The following is a 24543-nucleotide window of genomic DNA, read 5'->3' as shown; positions in this document are numbered from 1 at the left end:
TCCCCATGCAGATGTGCTATAAGGATGTAAACAGAAGCTCCGCTGGCTCATTACAAACACCGCTTTTCCTCTTAACAAGTCCCAAACCTAAACATAATTAAGATCCAAGCCAAGAATACCATTACAGCAGTGACCCTTGCACCACATCTGCTGAAGTGACAGCCTAGCCTCCCTGTTTATCCCTGGGAATAAACACTGAACACTGCAATGCACGAGTTAGTAACAAGCTGATTCTCATCTATGGTTCTCAGTCATTTCAGCAACAGTGACTCTAGTGAACTGAAATGAAGAATCTGAAACAGTAAGTAGTGCATGTTTGTAAAGTGAAAGGATTCGTAGCGTTAAAATGCTTTTATCAAAAATAAATATGATAAACATAGTATGAACTATACTGAACTCCAATTCCTCTGATAGCCTTTTGAAAATCTAAAACTCTGCACACAACTGTGGGTTAATTTAAAATGTATAAGAAATAAGAAATACTTTTACACCAACTTTTTATTTTTTTTTATCAAACTATCTTAAAACATTTTAAACATTAGTATTTTTTCATATATGATTAATATAATACAATTATTTTGCCTCTTCTTCCTGTTGTTTTCTGTTGGATCTCAGTGACATCAGCACTCTGATTGTCCAATAAGACCAAATGCATTCGAAGTGACAACAATAAACGGCTCTAGTCAGCTTAAGTATCTGGTAAATGGATTTATCTGCAAAGCGCCACTCCGCAAACAAAGCCACGCTGCATTAGAGAAGACATCCATGGTGTGTTTGTTTGCTGAGGATGTCCGGTGTGAGGGGAATGACTGCGTAATAATATGATGGCTGATCCTCATAAAGACACGGCTCTGTATTTGTTAAGCTTTTAACAGGCTGTTAACATTTACAGTCGGATTTTAGACTATGTACAAAAAAAATAACTCCCACTGTCTGTGAAAACACAGCAGAAATAGACGATTCAAGGCGGCCGTGTACTTTTACTAAAATGTGAATTGTTTTTTAAGGTTTTCATCTGGTATTACCATTATCAGTCAAGTATGTGGTTTCACTTTCCCCCTTCAGGAACGGAGGACCATTAATGAACGTGTAAATATTGAGTATTAATTTACTGGCATTTATGGCAGTCAGGTTATTGGCTACAGTCCCAGCTTTATAATACTGTGCTCTACTGCATATTGCAGCCTGGCAGCAATGCAGTGTCAGCTGTGATAATAGAGCTATCTGTGATAAAAGGATATCTTTGTTTTTTACTGACAGAAGGTACTGAAAGGCCAAAAAATGGCCAAAAAAGTAAGAATAAGTGGTTCTATTTTTTATTTCTATTTTTTTCCTCTACTAGGAAATAAAATACTAACTTTGTTGTTGTTTATACTAGTCAAAGTGAAGTAACACTTTGGTTACTGAGTGAATATAGACTGCTAAACCCATTTTACCTGGTAGTGGTTTAAATGTTGGTGTGTACATATTATATCCATGTATGTTTTTGTTTTGTTTTTTCACACAAATGCACAAGTAGAAGATAAATTCTATGGTTTCTTGTCATTTTTAGCAACACAATCTCCTGGTTAACCATCAAAACTGAAAGTAAGCAAATATAGAGTACGCAGGTGAAGATTCTCAGTCATAATCCACTTTGTTTCTAAGTTTGAAGAGGTTTCGCTTCCCATCCAAGAAGCTTTTTCGATTCAAAGTGTCATGTGCGTTGAGTCCAATTTGCATGGTTTCAAAACAAAAACAAGGCTTTGTTGGGCTACTGTATAAAAACTGGAACTCAACACTATTCCAGACATATTGAATTGAAAAATCTTCTTCAATGGGAAGCGAAAAAGTCTTTAAACTTGTAAACAAAGTCCTTTTTTTTAAATAGAATATGCTGATTAATGGTGCCATTATTTATTCTGTACCGTTTTTATTTCTCTGAAATTTCCCCTTAATAAGGTTGGGTAACTATCAGCTTCTTTAGCACTGATATTTTTTTACTTATACTCTTAACTTAACATACCCGAGTAGTACTACATAATACATAATCCTTTCCCAGAGCTTAGAGGCTATTTTCAGGACATTTGTTAAAACTAACATGGAACCTTCACAGATAACCCCTCTAAGCCGTATAATTACCATGGAACTTATCAGATATCATTTATCTTGAACATTTCTTGGAATATACTGCATACTTTCAAGAACTTCATGTAAGATACTGGAACTGCAATGGTACTCAATGGTTACATACATGAAACTCCATTGAATTTATCAGGTACTTTTTAAAAAAACATTCACATACCCTGACTTTCTGGAACTTTACAGTAACTTACAGGTTACTTTCCAGAATGTACAGGGTACGTTCTGGAACGGGGCTGTATTAGTATATAAATTGTAATGCATTATAATTTGCTCTAATTTTTGGTACTTTACAGGAACTTACAGGTTACTATCGAGAACTTATAGAGTACTTTCACAAGCTGGTCTGTATTAGTGCATGACTTGTAATTATATTATAAAGTGCCTCTTACTTTCTGGAACTTTACAGGTTACTTTCCAGAATTTACAGGGTATGTTTAGAAGCTGGGCTGTATTAGTATATAAATTGTAATATTCTATAATTCACCCTAATTTTTGGTACTTTACAGGAACTTACAGGTTAGTATCCAGAACTTATAGGGTACTTTCAGAAGCTGGTCTGTATTAGTGTGTGAATTATCATTATACTATAATGTGCCTTTTACTTTCTGGAACTTTATATGAACTTACAGGTTACTTTCCAGAATTTACAGGGTACTTTCAGAAGCTATACTATATGACTTGTAATATACCTGATAAAACAGGGGCTACCAAAGATTTCAGGAGTTCATTTAAAGTTCTGGAGAGTAGATTGTAAGTTCAGGGAAATATCTATATAATAATCTCTAAGTTCCTATAATCCTGAAGCTATAAAATGTTTGTCTGTACCTGTCATGTATGAAATCCATAATTTAAGCAGCAATGGGCTCAGGAGTTAGGAATCTGTACTGTGAACAAGGGGTTGTTGGTTCGAGCGCCAATTCCTTCAGTCTCAGCCGTTGTGTCCTTAACCCTTTACAGGGCAAGTTAGCGTTTTTGATCACTTGCAGACCCCTTACAAATGGAGTCTCCCTGTCCCTCAGTGAGGTCTAGAAGCATAAGATCTATATCCAGTCATTTAGCAAAGATACTGCTACATGGCTGTACATCTTATTTTGGCACTCTACCAATTAGATGAGTGCTTCAATGATATATTACCTACTGTAAATTAAGTTGAAGTCAAGAAAAAAAGGTAAAAAGCTATTTGAAAAGTCAAAAAGTAAAGTTAAAGCCTAGTTTACAATCATATTTAGGTTTATAAACTAAAAAATGTAAGTGCCTGTATCGGGATTAATGCCTAAAAGGTGACTTTTTTTTTTACTCTCAGTGTTTTTCTTGTTAATTTTCTTAAAATATTCGGGCAAGTTTCTTCTTACTACATTGATTTTTGCGATCAAAATATCCATATTTTTTTATTGTTGCAAAGGTAATGGGGTCTTCTCATGGATTCCAATAACTAAAGACTTTCAAAGTATTTCACTTAGTGTCCTATAAAGGGTTTACACGTTTGACCCACATCACCTGCTGTTTGTTGGTCAGAGGGCCCTGTGGCTCCAGTGTTTTTTTTTTTCCTTTTTCATTTAATTTTTTTCATAATAATCTTTTATATTTTAGCTCAATGCAAGCCCTTTTTAGGCTATCTTAATTAATCAAATAATGTATATTCAAAAAAAATCTAAGATTTCACATTTTAAGGCAAACTTATGTACATAACTTCTTTAAATTAATACAAAGGCTTCAATTTAGACATTGAAATAAGTTGAAGAAGGTTTTTCTACAGTCAGCATAAACTAATCAGTAATTCCAGGGGAGTAACGCATGGTCAGCAGGCTGCTGTGTTGTGACGGCTGCAGGGTTGACAGTTTGGGGAAACCATTTCCTCAAACACTGGAGAACTTTACACCGCTGGAGATTTTACTGTCCCACCTTTGAAACTTCAGCTGGGATAATGTTTAACTCTAAAGCATGACTTTCGCGTTACTTTACAGTTCCCTGTGTGCGTAGCTTTGGGGAAATCGATGCGTTTTGATTGGGAAGGGTAACAATCGCAGAAAAAATGGTAAGTATTTGTTCCAACTTGGATATTTTACTTTTTTTTGTCTCATCAAAGGCGTTTCTCTGATTTTTCTCTCTCTCTCTTTTTTTATTTTTTGGCAGGTTTCCGTCTCCAAAGTTCTGCTCGGTGTCCTAGGGGTTGCCGTGGTGGTCATTTTGATTGCGGTCCCCACGGTAATATTTCTAAAAGGTGCGTGTTTCCCCTTATTCCTCCTGTAACGGCGCGCGGCGCTGCCTGAGAGGCGCGCGTCATTACGCACGATTGGCTCTATGTTTGCAGTTTAAAGGGAAATATTCGGCTCACAAATGCAGAAATATTGGTTTCTCCTCAAGAGGAAACGCGATTTCTGTGGAGTTTGATTTGTGAGAACATTTTGTGAAGGAATGCGGTTTTATCCAAGGATATTTTCACTGCAAAACAAGAAAACGTGAAGAAATTATGCTGGGTCTAAAGTGTTGTAATTATGTAATAAACACAAAGACAACTATGTAAAAATGATTTGAGGGGAAAACATGGACACATTTTTAAAAATCTCTCATGGATGTCCAGTGTTTGAGGGAATACCAGAGGTTTCAAGTAACGAAGTACAAATACTTTGTTGCCAGTGGTGTCAAAAGTACAAACATTTGCTACTTTAGTAGAAGTATAGATACTGCAGTTTAAAAACACTCTGGTAAAAGTTGAAGTATCAACTTGATCTCTTTAGTCAAGTAAAAGTGAAAAAGTATGTGCTCCAAAAACTACTTAAAGTATTTCCCAGAGGTAACCAAGTACAAATACTTTGTTACTGTACTTAAGTACACTTTTTAGGTATCTATACTCGATTACTTATTTTTCTTCCTACTTCTGACTTCTACTCATTACATTTTCACACAAGACTTTCTATTCCTTGCATTTTTAAAACACAACATTACTCACCAGAAAATTATATTAATAAGAAGAAACTTGTGAGTGGAAACTCACATCTTACAAAACAGATATTTTAAGCACGTACCCTACATGATTCCCGAATAAAAATAATAACTTCTGCAGCAGCTGCATTTAGAAGCACATAAAGCTCAGGATAAAATGGCATCAATTCCCACGAGGATAACTTCTGATGTGGCTTTGTTTGGGTTTTTTGCATTTTAAAATGAATTGCATGTTAAAAATATCAGAGGTGTCAAGTAACGAAGTACAAATACTTTGTTACTGTATTTAAGTACACTTTTTAGGACTCCATTACTTATTTTTCTTCCTACTTTTGACTTCTACTCATTACATTTTCACACAAGTATCTTTACTTTCTATTCCTTACATTTTTAAAACAAATGTTACTCATTACTCTTGGCTTCGGTTTAATGTTTTTTAAATATTTATTTCACGTCATGTGCTCCATCCAATGCAGATCATTGCTGCCATCCACATCTAGTGAAAACTAGTGTGATTGGATGAGTCATATAAGGCAAACACTCATTGGTTAGCTAAAGGAAATCATCAGAAGCAAGCTGGTGTTCTTCAAACTGCTAACCTGAATTGTCTATGCCATGCTACAATGTTGGATTCAGAAAAAGATGTTGAAATGTCTGAAAGGTCGGACACAGGCGAGAGATGGAGACCAACAAGAGCTCCCTTATCCTTGGCCCTATCTCAAAGAATTTTTCAAAACAGTTAAAACATTGAGCTTTCAATTCATATAGTGGCATCTGACTGTTTTTTTTTTAAAGGTTACTTTATATTTTTATTCTTTAAGTAGTTTTTGGAGCACATACTTTTTCACATACTTCAACTTTTACCAGAGTGTTTTTAAACTGCAGTATCTATACTTCTAATGAAGTAACAAATGTGTGTACTTTTGACACCACTGGGGAATACATAGTTAAAAATTTCCATTGATTATAGAAATAAATTCTGAAAATGCTCAAATCTACATTTGGTTCAAGGATATATCTGGAAAGAAATGTCTTCCTCTCTTCCCATTTACAGGTGTTTTGGGTTTTTTCTTCTTTGGCTATTCCGCCATGATGGGAAAAATGCAAGATTACTATAGAACTAATTCTCTAATTAACCCTAATGTGATACATAAATATATACAAGTTACTTTAAATTGCCGCTCACTGAGGTGAGACTGAAATGATGACACTTAACGATGTGTGTTAGGGCTAATCAAATCAGCTTTAAGACAAAACGAGAGGTCCTTAATAAGTGCTATTTTGACTAAAACTGTGTTTCAGAGGATGAGGCGTCCATCACAAAAACGTTCACACTGACCGACGTCTTCAACTCCTCACTGAGACCAGCGTTCTACAACATGAAATGGATATCAGGTGGGAGAAATGGTTAAATCACGTCATGTGAACAGAACATGATTCCACTGATAACACTGAGGCGTGTACGTACTTGTACAGCCGTAAAACTCTCTAAAGAACTTTATAATCCTGTACCTTTATCTGATCTGCCTTTCAATTGTTTTACAAGTGTTGTCATATGCAGTATATCAAGTTAAAGACCATGACTTTAGTCTTGATAGAGCTTTATAAAATCATTGGTATGAAGCAGTAGGCAACGTTGAACCCGAATTATTCATATTTTTCTAAAGTCAATTAATTCTTCATTATAATGAATCTAGAGTAACTAAATTACTTTAAATCCAGTTATTGGATTTCAATGTATTTTAATCGCTGCACATGCCAAAACATCTTAATATCTGTCGGATCAGAAGCATAAATGGTTCCATTGTGTTTTGGGGGTTAATCTGGTGAATTTCAAAATGTATCCAAAACATGTACGGGACACAGCTAACATGAGGGGGAAGGTATTGAAAATACCTTCTTGTATTTTTAGTAGTGTAAACTAACCCTGTACCTTACACTGAACACAGTGACCCCACAGGGAAACACGGTGGTGGCACTATCATGTTGTGGGGATGGTTTCTTTCAGTAGAGAAAAGGAAGGTGGACAGTTCCAGACCCCAATGCTTAAAATGGACATACTGAGGCTGTGGCTACGTCTATTTAAGTTATTTAACTATTTTAATAAGTCTTGTATTAAGTTTTTTGTTTGTATGTGAAGGGTGTTTATTGTTCTTTCAAAAAGGAAAATGTACTTGATTGAGATGTGTTAGTTGTGATCTTTTTGCCAAACAAAGTGCAAAAAAAAATATTAAAATTACAAGAATAGGATGCTATAATTAAAATATTGTGAAAAAGATCAACGTGCAGGGAGAAAAGATTGAAATTAGTGGCAGATCAAGATAAATAATGGATGATCCTTTTTTTTCAGTTTTTTGTCTTGTTTTTACGGGACTAGTGGTCCGTTTTTTTGACAGTAGGCTGATAGGAAATGGGGTATGAGAGAGGGGGAGAGACATGCGGCAAGGGACCACAGGTCAGATGCGAAGCAGGGTTAGTCAGGTTGAGAACTAAGGCCTCTGTTCATGGGTTGTGCTCGCTAACCAATGCACCACCAAAGCTCGCCCATAATGGACGATCCTTAAAGAGCTGACAGACTGACATAAGCAAACCTATTAGTTAACTGGTTTCTATCGACTTGCAGGTCTAATTCAGATATAATCCTACTGGAAACCAACATCAAGGCATATAAACTATTTCAATCTAGTCCAAGCCAGTTAAAAACTGCAAGAGTTGATGTTTCTTCAAGGTTTTGATTCAGTAGGGTCCAACACAAACACATATTATATGCATTCTCCTTTTTAAACATAGTGAAATGTAAGGGTGTGTGTAACCATTTGTAAGGCATTGAATTTATTGAGTACTGCAAAAACAGCACATGCACCATTAGCTCATTGTGAGTCATGCACAGCTCATTTCTATAAAGTTTTTTTTCTCTGTAACTCCTCTGGCTGATTCTCCATCCATTTCTCTGATCCTCCACAACAGATTCTGAGTATTTGCACAGAGAATCCGACGACTCTGTCTCCCTCTACGACGTGAAGACAAGTGATGTTAAAGAATTTCTGAACAGAGACTTGTTTGTAAGTCATTCTTCTCAAACTACTAATTTTTACCCATTAAATGTCAGAATAAATAAAGTTAATCTAAAAGAAAATGGCATGGGTACCTAATATTTCTTTGGACAATGCAGATAGCACGGCACGCCTATGACTACATGCTGTCTGCTGACCGCAGATATGTCGCTTTCATGAGCAACTATAACAAGGTACGGCAAGCTTTTCTGCCCTGTTTAGTGTCAAACATGACGCCTTTATGGATTTTAACCCCTTTATTTTGTTTCATCCATCAGGTGTGGAGACATTCATTCACAGCTTCTTATAGCCTCTATGATCGAGATTCAAAGTAAGTCATCTATTTCAATATTCGTTTTAAAACTTAAACGCTACCAGGAATGTGCTGCAAAATTGCTGCAAATGCAATGAAATCTTAAACACAGATATTTCAAAATTTGATCTTTTTTTAACTTTACTTTTACAATTATAAAAAGAACTGATTCACATCTCTTCCAGCAAAGATGTCAGCCCCGCTGATATTCCAGATATAGTCCAGTACTTTGCTTGGGCTCCTACTGGGAACAAACTGGTAAGCCTGCAGAAGACAAGTTTTTTTTAAAAAAGTCATGGAAGAAAGAAAGCCTAAATAGAAAAGCTGTGTCTGAAGACTAAGTACACCCTCTGAGTAGTTTTTAGAATCCCCTTTGCAGAAACAACTCCGTGGCCGTTTTGTATGTAACACATGTTTTCATGCATTTTTCTTTCCATCAAATATACCCTGCATACTTGCCAAGTGTCTCATCTGGCTAAAGAGCATTATTTCTAAACTCTCGCTTCTTTTTAGAAGCAGCAGGGCTACCTGAGGCATGGTCAGGGGCAGATTTACCATTAGGCCAAACTAGGAAGTTGCCCAGGGCCCCAAGTTCATGGGGGCCCCATAAAACTCCTTTTACATATATGGTTAATTCAGCTATTTGTGCATATTTTTTATATTTCGATAAAATGCCATCAGAACGCTTATAATATTAAGTGTGTCTCAGCCCCCCCCTTCAGTGTCCACCACATTGGATCAGACCATGTGCTGCACATGTTCAGAAAGGTCCAAAACTGACAGCAGCAAACCATTAAAAAAACAACTATGTAAAGAGCAGTGTTGCCAACTTAACGCTTTTGTCGCTATATTTTGTGACTTTTCAGACCCCTCTAGCACTTTCCTTACAAAAAAGCGCCAAATCTAGTGACTTTTTTCTGCTAGTGAAGACTTTGGGAACAACATATAAAAGAAGCGAACTCTGCTCTCCAGAGCAAGTATATTAGTAACCCCGCCTCCTGCTCTCCTCTATCTTGTCTGCGGTCATGATTCATGCAGCTATTATTTCATACAAATGAAAAACTGAGAACAGATAAGCAGATCATGGCTTGATGGAGCGAAAAGAAGGACAGAGTTATTTACTTTTGCCGTCGCCTTTTTGGAAACACAGGAAGGAGCAATCAGCTAAGTGAGCTTAGTGATTTGAAAAAATCTTTCATTCCTTTCGAGACAGCATGAAAAGTCAGCCGAGTAAAAAAAAAATAGAGGGGAAAACAACAAGAAAAGGGGCAAGAAAAATTGTAGAACAAATAATGTATAGTATATTCTATTAAAATGTATATATCTGTATAATCGGTCTGTTTTAATGTGTTGTCTTCTGAATTCAGAGGGCCCCCTGCCTGTCTTCGCCTGGGGCCCCAAATTTCCTAAATCCACCCCTGGGTATGGTCCCAGAGGTTTTGGACTATATGTTCCTACAGGACTAGAATTAGGTTAGAAATTCTGTGTGGAGCTGAAGGAGCAGATGGAAAGCTCCCCTTGTATCGTCTCCTTTCCAGATCGGATCGGATTGGTTGGAATGAGAGCATTGGCCGGATCTTTGATGGCCTAAAATCACAATGTGATCCCACCGTCTCCGCTTTGATCCGATCTCAGATATCAGGCTGAATGTAGAGTGATGGATCCCCGGCTGCTTTGCCTTATAGCAGCAGCTTAAGGAGAAACACCATCTGTTTCTTGCCAGAAGCATCTTTCTGGCCTTTGTGTTCAAACATCTGCTAGAAGTCCTGCTGTTATAGAGATGGCCACAATCTTCTTTGTAAAATGTGCCATTAATTACCTGCACCTCGCTGCTTTGCTCCGACGTCATTTCAAAATGCATTTCAGTTTTAAACACAGCACTAGTTCTCTATCTTGGCCACTATTGAGTGAAATAAATAGAGAACAGATATAAATATTCCATCATGAATAAGAGATCACTTTTTTATCTGTTAAAATGTTTTAGTTTGATGTGCATCACTGTTAAAAATGTCCATATGCCTTTTCTTAAAGTTAATATCAGCGACTACCGCTAAGAAATATGCTTTTTATCTTCATGTTCATTTTTTTTTTGATTTACGATGTTTTCATTTTGCAGGCATATGTTTGGGACAACAACGTGTATCTGAAGACCAGCCCTGAGTCCCCAAGGCAGCAGCTCACTACAAACGGGGAGCCAAATAAGATCTTAAACGGGATTCCAGACTGGGTGTATGAGGGTAACGGAACTATATCAATGTTCAGTTTTTCCACGAGGAACCTCCCTATCTATGACCGCATTGGCAGCTTTTTCTAACTTGCTGTCAAAACAGTATTTTTTTTCCCTTGAAGAATTTGGTCAGGCATTTACTCCTGGCTTTTTTTTCTGAGCCTGATTTCTTCCAGATGAGGGTTTTTTGCTACAGTCCTATTCTCCTTCTGAGGAAATCTAGCTTTAGTATAAAATGTAAATCAATATACTGCAGCATCACATTAAGTGAAATATAATTACAGTAAAAAAATATAATCATGCAGCTACTTACTTACTTTTGATTTGCCATTTCCAGAGGAGATGTTCTCGTCTAATGCGGGTTTCTGGTGGTCACCTGGTGGGAAGTATTTGGCCTATGCTGAGTTCAATGACACTCCGGTGCACAATATTGAGTACTCCTTCTATGGCGATGGGCAGTACCCCAGCACCATTTCCATTCCATACCCTAAGGTGGGACCGTTGTTCTGACTGTCATGTCCTCTGACATATTTTAACATTTTCCAGCCCATCTGATAGTTTTTTCTTGTTTTGTTGCAGCCAGGTACTCCCAACCCTGTTGTGAAACTGTTTGTTGTGGATACTGACAACACAACAATAATCACTGGAGTTGTTGTTCCAGCTGCATTCAAAACAATGTAATACAATACCTTCAATCATATCGTTTCCCCCTGAGAAATTCTCTTAAACATTAATTTAATTTTGCCTTTTTCCATCAACAGCGACCACTACTTAGCAACCGTTACCTGGGTAACTGATACACGTATAGCTGTTCAGTGGCTGAAGAGACTGCAGAACCACCTCATCCTTCAGATTTATGACTTCAGCGGATCTGCCTGGAATCCCGTCGAGGTAAATTTTTAAAGATATGCACAGACCTATAAAGTATTCTCCTTAAAAATCAACTCTTACCTTTTTTGCAAACTTTTTATTTAGGGTTAAAAGTGATTGGAGAATTCAAAAATGTGCAGCTGGAGCATAAAGTATTCTCCTTAAAAATCAACTCTTACCTTTTTTGCAAACTTTTTATTTAGGGTTAAAAGTGATTGGAGAATTCAAAAAGTGCAGCTGGAGCTAAAATATTTAGAGATTTAACATGTATAACTTGACAGGTGCATAAGAGAAAAAAAAAGATTAACATTTAAAGAGGACTCCTCCAAGTTGGACAGTGTGCAGGAGTCATTATTAGATAAGCAAAATATAAATCAATAAAAAATGTGTGATTTGGACTCAAAGCATTTATTTTTCACTAACTAGGTGACTCCCAAAGGTTTTTATTAACCATTGTGTCCAATTTAATCCCAACATACAAATCCAGATAATCTATGTGGGCCTCAGTTAGCCTTTTTGACAAACATCCCACAGCATGGTGCTGCCACTACCATGTTTGAATATGAGCAGATGTACTCAGAATGATGAGCAGCTAGTTTTACATGTTGGTTTCATTCAAGTGCCTTCCTGTCTCATTTAAACTTACAGCGCAAACAGGTCTGATGCTTCTGTTTTCCTCTCTGTACAGTTTTGGATTTTAAGTTTGATATATTATACACCTAACTGTTCTGTCCCCTTGTTTTTTTTATCATATATTTTTAATATGTGTAACAATCAATGTAGGGTTACAGCTATTAATTCTTTTAGTAATTAATGAATCTATTGATTATTTTTTTTATTAATCTAAGAAAAAAACTTCTGGTAAATTAACATCACTAATTAAATCAACATTTGTAATTCAAAAATAAAGAACCTCTTATTACGCATAATTAACTGTAAATATATATATATATATATATATATATATATATATATATATATATATATGGGCTAAAACAATTAATTGTGATTAATCGATTATTTAAATAATTGTCAACTAATTTAGCAATCAATTAATCATTAACTGGAGTATAGAGACTCTAAAACATGCTTTTACAAAAAAATTATAAAAAAAAAAATTATAGTTTTTATTATAATAAAAAAAATTGTAAAAAAAAAATACATAAACATTTTAAATTTAAGATTTAAAAAACTTTTTTGGTCTGTCAATATACTCATTCCAGAACTCCCTATGTGGAAAAGTTTTAGTATCACCTAGTTTAATTTAGTTAAAAATCTTCTTTAAGGAACGTTTTGCTATCTGATTATTAATCGATTAATTGAAAAAATAATAGACAGATTAATCGATATGCAAAATAATCATTAGTTACAGGCCTAATATTAAAAATAAAAATTTTCTTGTATTTTTTCTTTCAGCAGATTGCCCTGTTGTAGGGTCTGTGTACCATAAATTTAGCTCAGTGTTTTTCAACCTTGGTCTTTAAGGCAGACTACCCTGCATGTTTTAGTTTCCCAGCTCCAACACAGCTGATATCGATAGCAGATTATCAGGCTTTCCTGGACTGCAGACATCTGGATCAGGAGTGTTGAAGCAGAGAAACATCGGAATAATGCAGGGCCTCGCCTCGAGGACCAGGGCAGTACTTTATCAGTCCGATTCATCTTTTCAGCCCTAAATTATCTGTGAGGATTCACAGGGTTATGATTTAAAAGTAACACAGTAACTTTTAAGCTTTTAAAAAATGTTTTCTACATGCTCAGTCTCTCTGCTTAGAGCAGCTGATGTAATATGGTGCATTTTTATGAAATGTGACTTATTGTGTTCATAAACCTGCTGTTATCTTGTTGTAGGACCTGGAGCTGACAAGCACTGGCTGGATTGGGCGGGTATGTTCACTCCCTTTGGTAAAATGTATTTATTATTTTCTCTAAACTATAACTTTTTCAGTAAGACCAAGGCGATTCATTTTAACCATAGGTCATTTAAAACATACGCAATTTCTCTGTGTTATCAAGTTACGGTACGGGTGAATTAAAGCCTTTTACAGGGAGCAATGCACACATAAAAATCTAACTTAAATTGAGTTTTTTAATTACTGGTTTCTTTCTGTAGTTCTCTCCATCAGAGCCGGTTTTTGCCCCCGATGGAAATAGTTACTACCTGATCATGAGTGACAGTGCAAAGTACAAGCACATCCATCATGTGGATAAGGTGAGCAGAACGGTTGTACAGAAGTGAGAATGTGGAGTAAACAATGAGGCAAAATCAAAAGCAATGCTTGTTTTTTAGATTCTCTGATATGAACACTGATCTGCTTTGGTTTAACATGCAGGGAGAGGCTACAGCCATCACATCTGGAAACTGGGAGGCCATTGATATTCTCAAAGTCACTGCAGATAGTGTGTAAGTGTCCCTCAACTTGTATAGAAGTTTCTAGACTTCATACATAAAAAAAATATCTAACCAGTTATCAACCATCACCTGTTGGTGTGGCTAGATCTAGACAAAAGGTCAGCGGATAACTAACCATCTGGTCCTATTTTCACAACCAATGTCTGTTTTCAAGTTCCCAGACTTTTTAGTGCTGCATAAAATTCACCAAAATTAGTTCTTGCAAAAAGGAACTGCCTACAGTTCTTGCACAATATACTGTTATATTTAGAGAGGACTTTACATAAAGTTCCTGGCTATCCAGTAGAGTTTGTTTCCTTCTAAGTTTGAAAATCCGGGGGAGTGGCGGCCTAGTGGTTAGAGCATTGTGCTAGGGTTCTGGAGGTTCTGAGTTCAACTACCTGAGCAGGACCCTTAAAAGGCTGGTTATACTCCCGCAGCAGTGAGTCGCAGAGAGCTTGTCGCAGGTTTGATGCAGACATTTTTGATTTATGCTCAATTTTGAGGCGTGGTCTGCGTTATGTTATATTCCACGCCACAACGCAAGAAGGACAATCACGAACTAGCTGTTTGTGACTGCTGAAAACGGAGGGACATGAGGGCGAAAAAAGAGCATGGATCCAGGTGGAAAAAGGGTCCCAGCGTTCTCACACCTCGCTCTTTTAGCTGGTCCTGTCACTACACGATCCGTCCTGCGCATCCTCGAGCAGATATACATCCGGGTGTCCATAAAGAATGTAATTATGGTACTAAAATTATTCTTTAACTCACTAAAGAATGCTAATACACATCTTTAAAAAATGTTTTATGACTTTTGTGAGACAATTTTGATGTTTTTACATTTTCTTCGTTAAACTGCTTCTCTGATGTTATCACGAAACATAGTCAGAGCAGTCCTGCAAAATATGATTAAACCATGTTTATCTGCATTTTTGTTGTTTCTTTTGATTTCTATATAGCATAAGGTTAAAACTAAACTAAAAAATAAAACTCAAAAACACTAGATTTATGTTTAAATCCAAAGCCGAAAAAGTTAGCTCCCATAAGTAGCGAAGGATTTCCAGTGCATATCAGGCAGAGACGACTTATAAAACAGGATTTTAAGGCATTTATTTTCTCAGGAAATACATTATTAACCTTTAAAACATAATAGTTTAGTACTTCATTTAGGTCTTTTAACAAAATAAAATTGAGGGTGACCTTTATGTGTATTTGGATGCGCAAATGAGCTGATGGCGCATGAACAGAACGGATCGTGCTTCCTGGACGGATGGGGTAGTGACAGGTCCAACTTAACGAGTCGTTTTCCACAATGGCGGTCATACAAACAAAACAAGTCGGTAAGGTACCAAACAGGAAATACGCATAGAGTAGAGCGGATTTAGATTTGACCAATCAGAGGCCTCCTTTCTGCGGTCACCTACAATTTGGGAGAGGTGCAGCAGAGTGTCTGCACCTCGAAACCTAGTTTCGAAGTATTAATCAGCCTTTACCCCATACTGCTCCCAGGGCGCCACACAATGGCAGTCCACTGCTCCCCAAGGGATGGGTTAAATGCAGAAGATAATTTCCCCAATGTGAGATCAATAAAGTTCAGTTATTATTATTCAAATTCCGTATTAAAAAAATCAACAAATACAAGTCCCCCTGTGTGCAGGGGGCATAAAAAGCAACACTAATGGTGAATAACAAACAGCCATCAGGTGCCGTTTTCTGCATAACAAGATCAAGCTCTGGCAAGCCCCTCAGCAAAGGGCTTACCTTAACATGAGAGGTTTCAATAATTCGGGTTCAGTTAAGACCCAAATTACTAAAGGAAGCTAGAGCTACTCTCCCGCATCTCTTTTTTCTATAGTATTTCTGTGAAATAGCCTCTGTGGCTAAAATTACGCCATGTTAGCTCTCACCCCAGTCCACTCTGGCATCTTCAGTTATAATATAATGCTAATTTTTTCCAATTTACAGAACTTAATAAAAGTGCTTTGATTGTTTGTGCAAATTTAGGAAAAGGCATCAAGTGAAAAGAAAATAACTTTGAGTTCTTGCAACAAAAAAAAAAAGAAAATCTCTAACGCTATCTCTGTGATTCCTGAGTTTCCCCTTTTTGGCCTGAAAAAATCCAGCTAGGATTTTCCATCAGTCCACCCCGCCTACACTGATGTAGTTATCGTATATCATCAGGATGCAGAACGCCCCACTATCACAACACTGCCACTGCCTCCGTAGTTTGGAGCCCTTTCAAATATAACAAGGATGTTTCATGCTCTGTAAAGTGAGAAGAGGAAACTCTGTTACCCTGAAGGACCCGACCAAGACGGAGCAAAGCATTTTAAATCCTAGTTCATATTATGACATCATGTCAAGGCTTCAGCCATGTTTGAAGTGGTTCCCTGGTGCCTCGATATTCATTTTTTTATAGGAGTTAATTTAAATTTTCGCAGTCAAATTTTAATTTTCTGTATATTTCTTATACAGAAATATACACTGATAGATTCTTACTTTGCACCAATCTGAATTCCATTTTCTCTTTAGGTATTATTCAAGTAATGAAAAAGACAACAAGCCTGGAGGAAGGAATGTCTACGTGTAAGAATTTGGATTTCGCACCTTTAGAAAGGGTTGTTTTTCCTAAGAAGACTGAAACTGATGTGTGTCTCTGTGTGTCAGGTGGTCAAACCAAGGCTCCAGGTGTCTAACCTGCTCCCTTCTATCAGACTGTGAATATAACTCAGCGTACCTGAGCCACAATGCCTCCTACTACCGTTTCAGCTGCAGTGGTCAGTTTTGAAAATGTTACTGCTTTCTGTATCTGTTTCAAATCTAATAAAGGCTTTTTTTCCCCTTTAAAGGTCCCAGAATCCCGTATTATTCGCTTATAGATACGAAGAGTAATAAACGTAAGCTAGAGTTGACATAATTTATCATCAAACTACATGAAAAGAGAGAAAATCTGTATTTTATATATTTTTATTTTTAGCAATGAAGACTTTGGAAGAGAACAAGGCATTTGAAGGTGAAATATCCCAACTCTCAATGCCTACTGTTCGTCGAGGGACCATTAAGCTCAATAATTATAGTAAGTTCATTTCTCTACAACTGGTTATCATTTAGAATAAAACTCACTTGTGTAAATATTATGGATCTGCCACAAAAATATCGTTTTTATTTAATTTAAAAAAACAAGTGGTGCTTGGCTCCAGGTACTTATTCTTATCCGTATTCTTGTCTTCAGCTACCACAGTATACATGTCTGATTAAATAATACCACTTAGGTGGTACTTTATTGTATCTCTTTAACTATATCCGTTGGTTGTGCTTTTTGTTTACACACTGTTTGCAGATGATGAAGCAGACTGAAGATGTTTTATCATTATCTCCCTTTTATCCCCTTTTTTCTTTAATCCTTTTTCCTTTTTTTCTGTTTTTCCTTTCCTGTTCAACTTACATTGCAGTGTCCATATAATCTATAAAACTCCCTGCATAATTATAATAAAACTATTTTATATGCATTAAGCGGAACACTATGGCGATAGCCGTACTGCTCCACTTGTGAAAGTAAAATCTGTTGGGCTCTTTTTGGCATCAAGACAATTATTGCCACATTGCCAGACAGTAAACTTAAAAAAACAAGTAAATTAAGGTTTTTTTTTTTAAACTAAAGACTGTACAGTTTAGGCTTTTAACTATTAAGCTCTCTAATTATTGCCTGTGGGTGAAATGTCTATTTCCATGCAGTCTACATAGTGACAGTCTATCAGGACATAGGAGACATAGAACGGCCAAATGAAAAGCCGTCAGATTTCATAAAAAGCTAAAAATAAATAAAGATATGAACCGTTAGGTCTAAATTGTTCTTATCTGATGAAAAACTTGTTTTTATTGACAGATCTTTGGTATCAGATGTATTTACCCCCAGACTTTGATGAGTCCGAGAGGTATCCTCTGCTAATAGACGTGTAAGTATCTACTGGGAAAACTAACACAATCATGCACACATATATACACATATATTAGTGGTGGGACATTATTGGCATTAGTGCCAGACTCATATTGGGTGATAAAAAAAATATCGCCGTTAATCTGTTCTCACAGCTGGGTTGGGAGCTGGGTCTATAATGATGATGACTTTCACCTTAATAGTTTAGCGCGGATCTATTTTTGGGGGCGAGAATGAATCAGTCTGCCTAGGCTCAGCTCTATCAGCCAACTAGCCAATCCCCTCGCTCCGTGGATAGCCACAAGCTGCCTAACCTAACTCCGCCAGATGGATTTGCTCCACATATCCATCTGGAAACCTTCCCTTGAAGTAATTTTGGGAAGGGGCGAAAATACTGGTTAGCTGATTGGCCTATGTTGGTGATAGATGGGCCAAATAAACCAATCAGATCAACGAAGCATATGATGTAACAGAGCGACGACGAAGAGGAGCCAATTGATAGATCAAACTCTTGCCGAAACCAGTCGGGAGAAGAGCAAAAACATCTTTTCCTCTGAGAAAAGCCTCCAGAGCAGTTTTTTGCTCTTCTTTCAGTGAAGAAATACTCTGTAATTCCGATAAAACTTGCTCCATAGCCACGCTAACGCTAGTTTCATCGGCTGAAGCCGCCATGTTCTTTAGACTGAACTGTCGCGCTTCTCGTTGCGTCACACCTTAACCCGCCTCAAAGCCAACGCTGATTGGACGTTCGTTTGGTGAACGGCTCCAAATCTTCTTCAACGGAGAGTCTCCAGACTGATTAGCGAGTGATATCTTGAAAGCTCGCAAGATCAGGATGGTCTCACGAGGCTACAAGCTGCCAGCCCCTCCCTCTCCAGGAGGCCACAGGTGACCCATCTTACAAGCTACCTGCGAGGCGAACTATCATGTGGAGAATATATGACAGGCAGGCCGCGGAGAAAGCCGCGAAAGATGAGAAGTTGATCGAGGCAACGTGTTTGTCAGATGTCTGGAGACACTATATTGTTAATGTGGGACACTTTTTTTGCAGCAAAAACACAGTAACAATTGAGCAAAAAAGTATTTATAACTTTGTCATAATCTTAAATAAGAAGACAGAATTATGTGTGATATGTTAATGACTTTGGCAGAATATAAATGAGCAATTTAAATCTAGATTAATGTAGATTAAATCCACGATTACAGTAAGATTTATCTAGATTAGAAAATATATGCCCACCACACGTGTGTATATATATATATATATATATATATATATATATATATATATATATATATATATATATATACACACACAACACTAACATTAAATCTTGCAGGTATGCCGGTCCCTGCAGTCAGAAAGTAGACATGAGGTACAGGGTGGGCTGGTCCACCTACCTGGCAAGCACTCAGAAAGTCATTGTTGCCAGCTTTGACGGAAGAGGAAGCGGTTACCAGGGCGACCAGCTGATGCATGAAATCTACCAACGGCTGGGAACCTATGAGGTGGAAGATCAGATAAGAGCGACTAAGTAAGAAGATTGGCGGTTTAAACAAGTCGCAAACATCTACCTTTACACGAGAAACCTTGATAAGACAATAAGGCCATTCTGTTGACTACTTTGATCTAATTTCCTTTCTTTTATCGTTTTTTTTTTTTTCTGAGGGAGTTCATAAAAATGGGCTTTATTGACGAAACAAGGATTGCTATATGGGGATGGGTAAGTAGCCAAAAATAAGGCCTATGTAATAATATGCGCCTGTGGATGTATACTGTTTGAAGTTCAAAGGCCAAGTTGTTGCTCTAAAAATAAGTTAATGTTCCACTTTGACGTCAGTCTTTTTTTATAGTACCGATGAGGTGATATAATGAGAGGTCTTATCTTCCACAGTCCTATGGTGGGTATGTATCTTCAATGGTCCTGGGTTCTGGCAGCGGAGTTTTCAAATGTGGAATGGCAGTGGCTCCTGTATCCAAATGGGAATATTATGGTATTTTCTTGGTGTTGATATTTGCCCTAATCCAGTCCTTGTAATAGTGGCACATTATAAGACCTGTATCCATCCATTTATTCCAGACTCCATCTACACAGAGCGTTATATGAGGCAGCCCTCAGAGAATAGAGATGCCTATGATGTAAGCTTCACTATCAGAAATATGTATCTGTTATATGGTCAAGTTATCTTGTATCCTAACCATAAATCTGTCTGTGCAAAGAACTCCACAGTAACAGCCAGAGCCAAGAACTTCCAATCAGTACAGTATCTTCTGGTTCATGGAACAGCTGACGGTAGGTTTTTTTTGGTTTTATTTATTACTGAGATTTTCTCATTTGAAAGTTTTCCCTTGATTTACAGAAACATTATCAACTCATAAATTTTTTTTTTGTATCACCGAAGGATGAAACTGAACCTAAAGGAGGATGTAGAAATTTCTCGGAAAGTAGGAGTTGACAACTACGAAGTCATGTCAAACCAAAGTATTTTCCGTATATACAAGAAGGAATTGCTCCATAAATATAGTCTCACCGGCCTCTTTATTAGGTACACCCTTTATGTGGACGGTTGCAGCATCTTTTGCCTTCAAAGCTATCTTAAGTCTTGGTAGCATAACTTTGATAATGAGTCTGAAATATTTCTATAAAATTTTGTGAATTTTGTTATGATAGCTTATCAGCTGCACATTATTGGTAAATGGCATGTACTTATATAGCGCCTTTTTTCAAGTCAGGAGACTTCACCAAAGCGCTTTACACTACATTCATTCACCCATCTCACACACAGTGATGGTGGCAAGCTACATTGTAGCCACAGCTGCCCTGGGGCTCACTGACAGAAGCGGGGCTGCCGTACACTGGCGCCACCGGGCCCTCTGACCACCATCAGTAGACAATGCAGGTGAAGTGTCTTGCCCAAGGACACAATGACAATAAAAAGTCAGAGCCGGGGCTTGAACCGTCAATCCTTCGATTTCAGGGCAAACTCCTACATCCAACGCCACTGTCGCCCATTATTGATCATTTTGATACTCTGATGGACTTAAATATACTGACTATGAAGGCCGTCGGAGCAGGAAACTTCATGTTTGAGATGATTTGACTCGATTCTGCTTCTGTCTCTTTGAACCCCAGTCGGCCTCGAAAGATGGCCGCTCACGCTGAGCCTGGTTCTGCTGGAGGTTTCTTCCTGTTAAAAGGAAGTTGTTCCTCTCCACTGTCGCTACAAGCATGCTTAGTGTGAGGAATTGCCTTCAAATCAATGAGTCGATGCAATCAGACAGAAAACTTTGAATCAATTTGACTTTCTGATCTAGTTGAATTGTAAATTGCCTTGAGATGACATGTGTGGTGAATTGCGCTATATAAATAAACTGAATTAAATTTATTTTGGCTTCATGCTATGGTACAGCCTCCTGCTGGAAGCAGCCGTGATGTGAGCATTGTGTTCATGAAAGGATGACTAGCAAAACGTGATGTTCACAGATGCACTATGCAATAACTATTTGATTTGTTCAATGATCCTGTACTATGAGGGCCTTCGACTATTTCAGTTTCCTCACTTATACTATTTAGCAAACCAGAAGCCGCACTTTACATGTCACCACTTTACTTTACATACTGTTTAAATCCCATCCATTGTATATACTTCATGCACATTTTCCTCCTCTGTGCACCTTCTGTTTATTTATAAGAGCCAATGTCACAAGTGAATTTCTCCAAGGTCAGATCAATAAAGCTTTATCTAATCTAATCTAAGTTAACATCGCCATTCATCACTACCACTATGCTTTTAGGTCATGCAGTTTTCTGCTGGTATAGCAGCTTTCACATGTCGTATGCTAGGCCAGTGGTTCCTAAACTTTTATTAGTACCCCCGCTTGATTTAAAAGAAAGTTTTTGCACCTTCGTCATCATGGTCACCATGTTTACTGCAGTGTGGATGGGAAAAGTCTCGCAGCTTGTTAGCCCTAGAAGCATAGATCCACTGCAACTCTATGGCGGACTAGTATTAAACACATTTTTTTTCTTTTATATGAAACAATTTATTTCAAAAAACTGTTTTAGACTCATGGTAACTAAACATAGGATTGCCTTTTTAAAAACTTGCTGCATTTTTAGCCCATTATATGCTAGCAATCTATCTAAATATCCTCAGACATCAGGATATGTTCCTATTCAATAAGGTTTCTAATTACTCATCTTTATCTGTCTGATGTTGCTTTAATAAAAAAAAATGGCTTCCTCCTTAGTGAGCGGCTTTTCAGCTCATGTTGTTATGGATTTCCTTTCGGTGTGTAATGATCTCTACTAGATTCCTGTACCATTTTCAAAAATGTTTTTTATTTTAATGTCATATACGACCTGAGACATATGTCGAAATAAGTAATTGCAGGTTGAGGTAGGGTAGCAGGGTCTGAACTCTTGTGATCAAGCAGATTAGACAGGCATTATCGTCGAGATTTTTATGGCATGGTAACCTTGAGTGAAAAAAGACTGTTTTTATGGTATTGAGGCGTTAATGCTGTTAAGCCCGCTGACCTGCATGTGTAAAGCACCAGGTGGCATTAGGGAAGAATGAAGTCACTCTTGCATAATTGTTTTTATGTTCCTGTATTTGTATTTTTGTATTTTCATCTTTCTTTTTATTTATTTTTTGTATTTTTTTTTAAAGAGACCTTGAGTAGCCAGAAAGGTGCTGTTAAATAAAATGTATTATTATTCTTATTTTGTAGTTAATTTCTTGTTTACAGTTGGAACAGTTTAATGGAAAACGTGAGCAGCGAGTAACAGACCAAGGCTTATCATCATGGAAGGATGGCGATCAGCTCTGGAGTCGGGTGCCTAGTAACTTCACTCATTAAGTTTTGCCTTGTTTCCTTCTAGATAATGTTCACTTCCAGCAGGCTGCTGAGATCTCAGAAGCTTTGGTCGAGGAGCAGGTTGACTTTGAGGCCATGGTGAGTAACACTGAAAATGCAAATGATGATTCAGGGAACTTTATTGCCATGTATGCTTATTTTCCTTTTTATGTACCTCTTTCAGTGGTACACGGACAAAGACCACGGACTGGGAGGCTCAGCAAATATGCACGTCTACAATCACATGTCCAAGTTCCTAAATACATGCTTTGAATAAAATAATCTATATTTAATTATTTTCTCATGTGAAAAAGATACTGTTAGAATTGCTCTAACTTATACCTCCTTATTATGTGCCAAAGAGGCCTTGCATTAATCTAAGACTGGATAATAAGCAGGGATTGTGCAACCTTAAATGTTTTTCAATTTTGTGGCAGTAATTTTAAATGTGATTTATTTTTTCATATTTTCTTAAAGATAAAACAAACTTGAAAATGCCACAAACAGAAAGAGATATTTTATCAGTTTTCTTTGATTCTGACACTCGTTTTGTCCTTGTATACAATCAAAATACAAGCCTCACCTCATATTTGCCCACATTTGGTAAATCATCTGAGTCACCAGTGGAAAAAAGCTCATCATTTAAGTTCTGTGTCAAATTCATATGTGCCTTATCTATATTTTATTTAAAGTTAAAATGTAGAACTGATTAAAAATTAATGAAAGGTCTATGTTGTAAACTACATCCCCTATATTGGTCCCTAAATTAGGCAACTTAGCAGGTAAATATGTCTGTGATTTTCCAAGGATTTGAAGTCAAATCAGATGTTAACAAAGTGCAAGACTGAAACACGCAGTTTAACAGTGTTGCCCCTCCTCCACCTGTTGCTGGGTAATAGCGGTTTGCAGGCTAAAAGAAGGATCTCACACTTTCCTTGCTTACAGGAAGTTAAATATCGTTTGTAAGGACAGAGCTACTGGAGCTGATATAAGCTTGTTGGAACCGACTTCTTTAAAACATTGATGTTTTAATCAAGCTCCAACATGGGGAGGATTTTATACTTATTTGTGTTTATTTAGTTGATTTACTCAGTGCTAAGGTTGTTTATTGTGGATGGCCAATGAGTTGTCGTAACATATGAAGCAATGTTTCAACCAAGAAAATGAGAAAAGCACCATGAAATCGGAAAAAATCATTTGCATCTAACATTATATATTATATATACAATATTTAGAGATAATGTAATGCATTCTGTTTATCTTGTATATTAAAATGTATAGTATTTTACCTTGTAAAATAACATACATTTATTAAATGATGAAAACTGAACCGAATTTATTTCTGAAATAAGGTTACTGATTTTTTTCTTATATGTTTTAATAAAAAAGTAATTATTTTATCATTCTTTTGTAAGATACTTGTCATATTTTTTGTATTATTATTTATTATATGGTCCCCTGGCTCAGCACCACTAAATGAAACCAATATAAGGCTTATAACCCAGGTGTTTAAATGCAGATTGTTTTGACAAAAAAAAAGCATTTTTTAAAAGAACTGGTCACAATTCAATGTGGCGCCATGATGGGAGAACAACAGTGAAACAAATCCAGTTCTTAAAATTTCTCATTTATAAATATTACTCAAAGTGGAGGAGATACGCAACAAGATCAGGTCAGCCAATATGTTTTAGGATATGTAAACTGGTAGAGCGTGGACAAGGGATTGGAGGCTACTAGTACACAGAGGACACCAATTTAGCATTAACTGCTGCAGACTTTTAAACTTAAAGGTACAGTGGAGGATTAAAATGTTTTTTTTTTTA

At 36.9% G+C, this 24543-nt stretch overlaps 1 protein-coding gene across 2 annotated transcripts; it reads left to right on the top strand.

Annotated features, from left to right (window-relative positions):
• The first annotated feature begins 220 nt into the window (after window positions 1-220).
• dpp4 (dipeptidyl-peptidase 4) lies at window positions 221-23013 on the top strand. Of its 2 annotated transcripts, XM_038301997.1 has the most exons (27): window positions 221-301; window positions 4089-4159; window positions 4258-4345; window positions 6370-6462; window positions 8035-8129; window positions 8240-8314; window positions 8399-8451; window positions 8619-8691; window positions 10550-10670; window positions 10998-11152; window positions 11240-11337; window positions 11422-11551; window positions 13382-13417; window positions 13644-13742; window positions 13864-13934; window positions 16455-16508; window positions 16590-16699; window positions 16772-16819; window positions 16900-16998; window positions 17809-17878; window positions 19200-19394; window positions 19529-19583; window positions 19755-19854; window positions 19941-19999; window positions 20081-20153; window positions 22746-22819; window positions 22905-23013. In XM_038301997.1, exons 2-27 carry the CDS (start codon window positions 4157-4159, stop codon window positions 22995-22997), a joined length of 2220 nt encoding a protein of 739 aa, XP_038157925.1. In that variant the 5' UTR covers window positions 221-301; window positions 4089-4156; the 3' UTR covers window positions 22998-23013. The 2 variants fall into 2 exon arrangements, with proteins under 2 accessions (XP_038157925.1, XP_038157924.1); XM_038301996.1 differs by lacking the exon at window positions 221-301 and having other exon boundaries at window positions 3947-4159.
• The last annotated feature ends 1530 nt before the right edge of the window (window positions 23014-24543 follow it).

Source organism: Cyprinodon tularosa, unplaced genomic scaffold, assembly GCF_016077235.1.
Source record: "Cyprinodon tularosa strain WSP-4 unplaced genomic scaffold, ASM1607723v1 ctg48, whole genome shotgun sequence".
Classification (NCBI taxonomy): domain Eukaryota; kingdom Metazoa; phylum Chordata; class Actinopteri; order Cyprinodontiformes; family Cyprinodontidae; genus Cyprinodon; species Cyprinodon tularosa.
Note: the sequence above shows the minus strand (reverse complement) of the source record. Positions and strands in the feature narration are given on the sequence as shown.

Bases quoted from the DNA above. Each gene is read 5' to 3' on its own strand.
- dpp4 (XM_038301997.1), top strand. The intron at 4,346-6,369 runs GTGCGTGTTTCC...ACTGTGTTTCAG, and splicing joins CACGGTAATATTTCTAAAAG to AGGATGAGGCGTCCATCACA. The intron at 22,820-22,904 runs GTGAGTAACACT...TACCTCTTTCAG, and splicing joins AGGTTGACTTTGAGGCCATG to TGGTACACGGACAAAGACCA.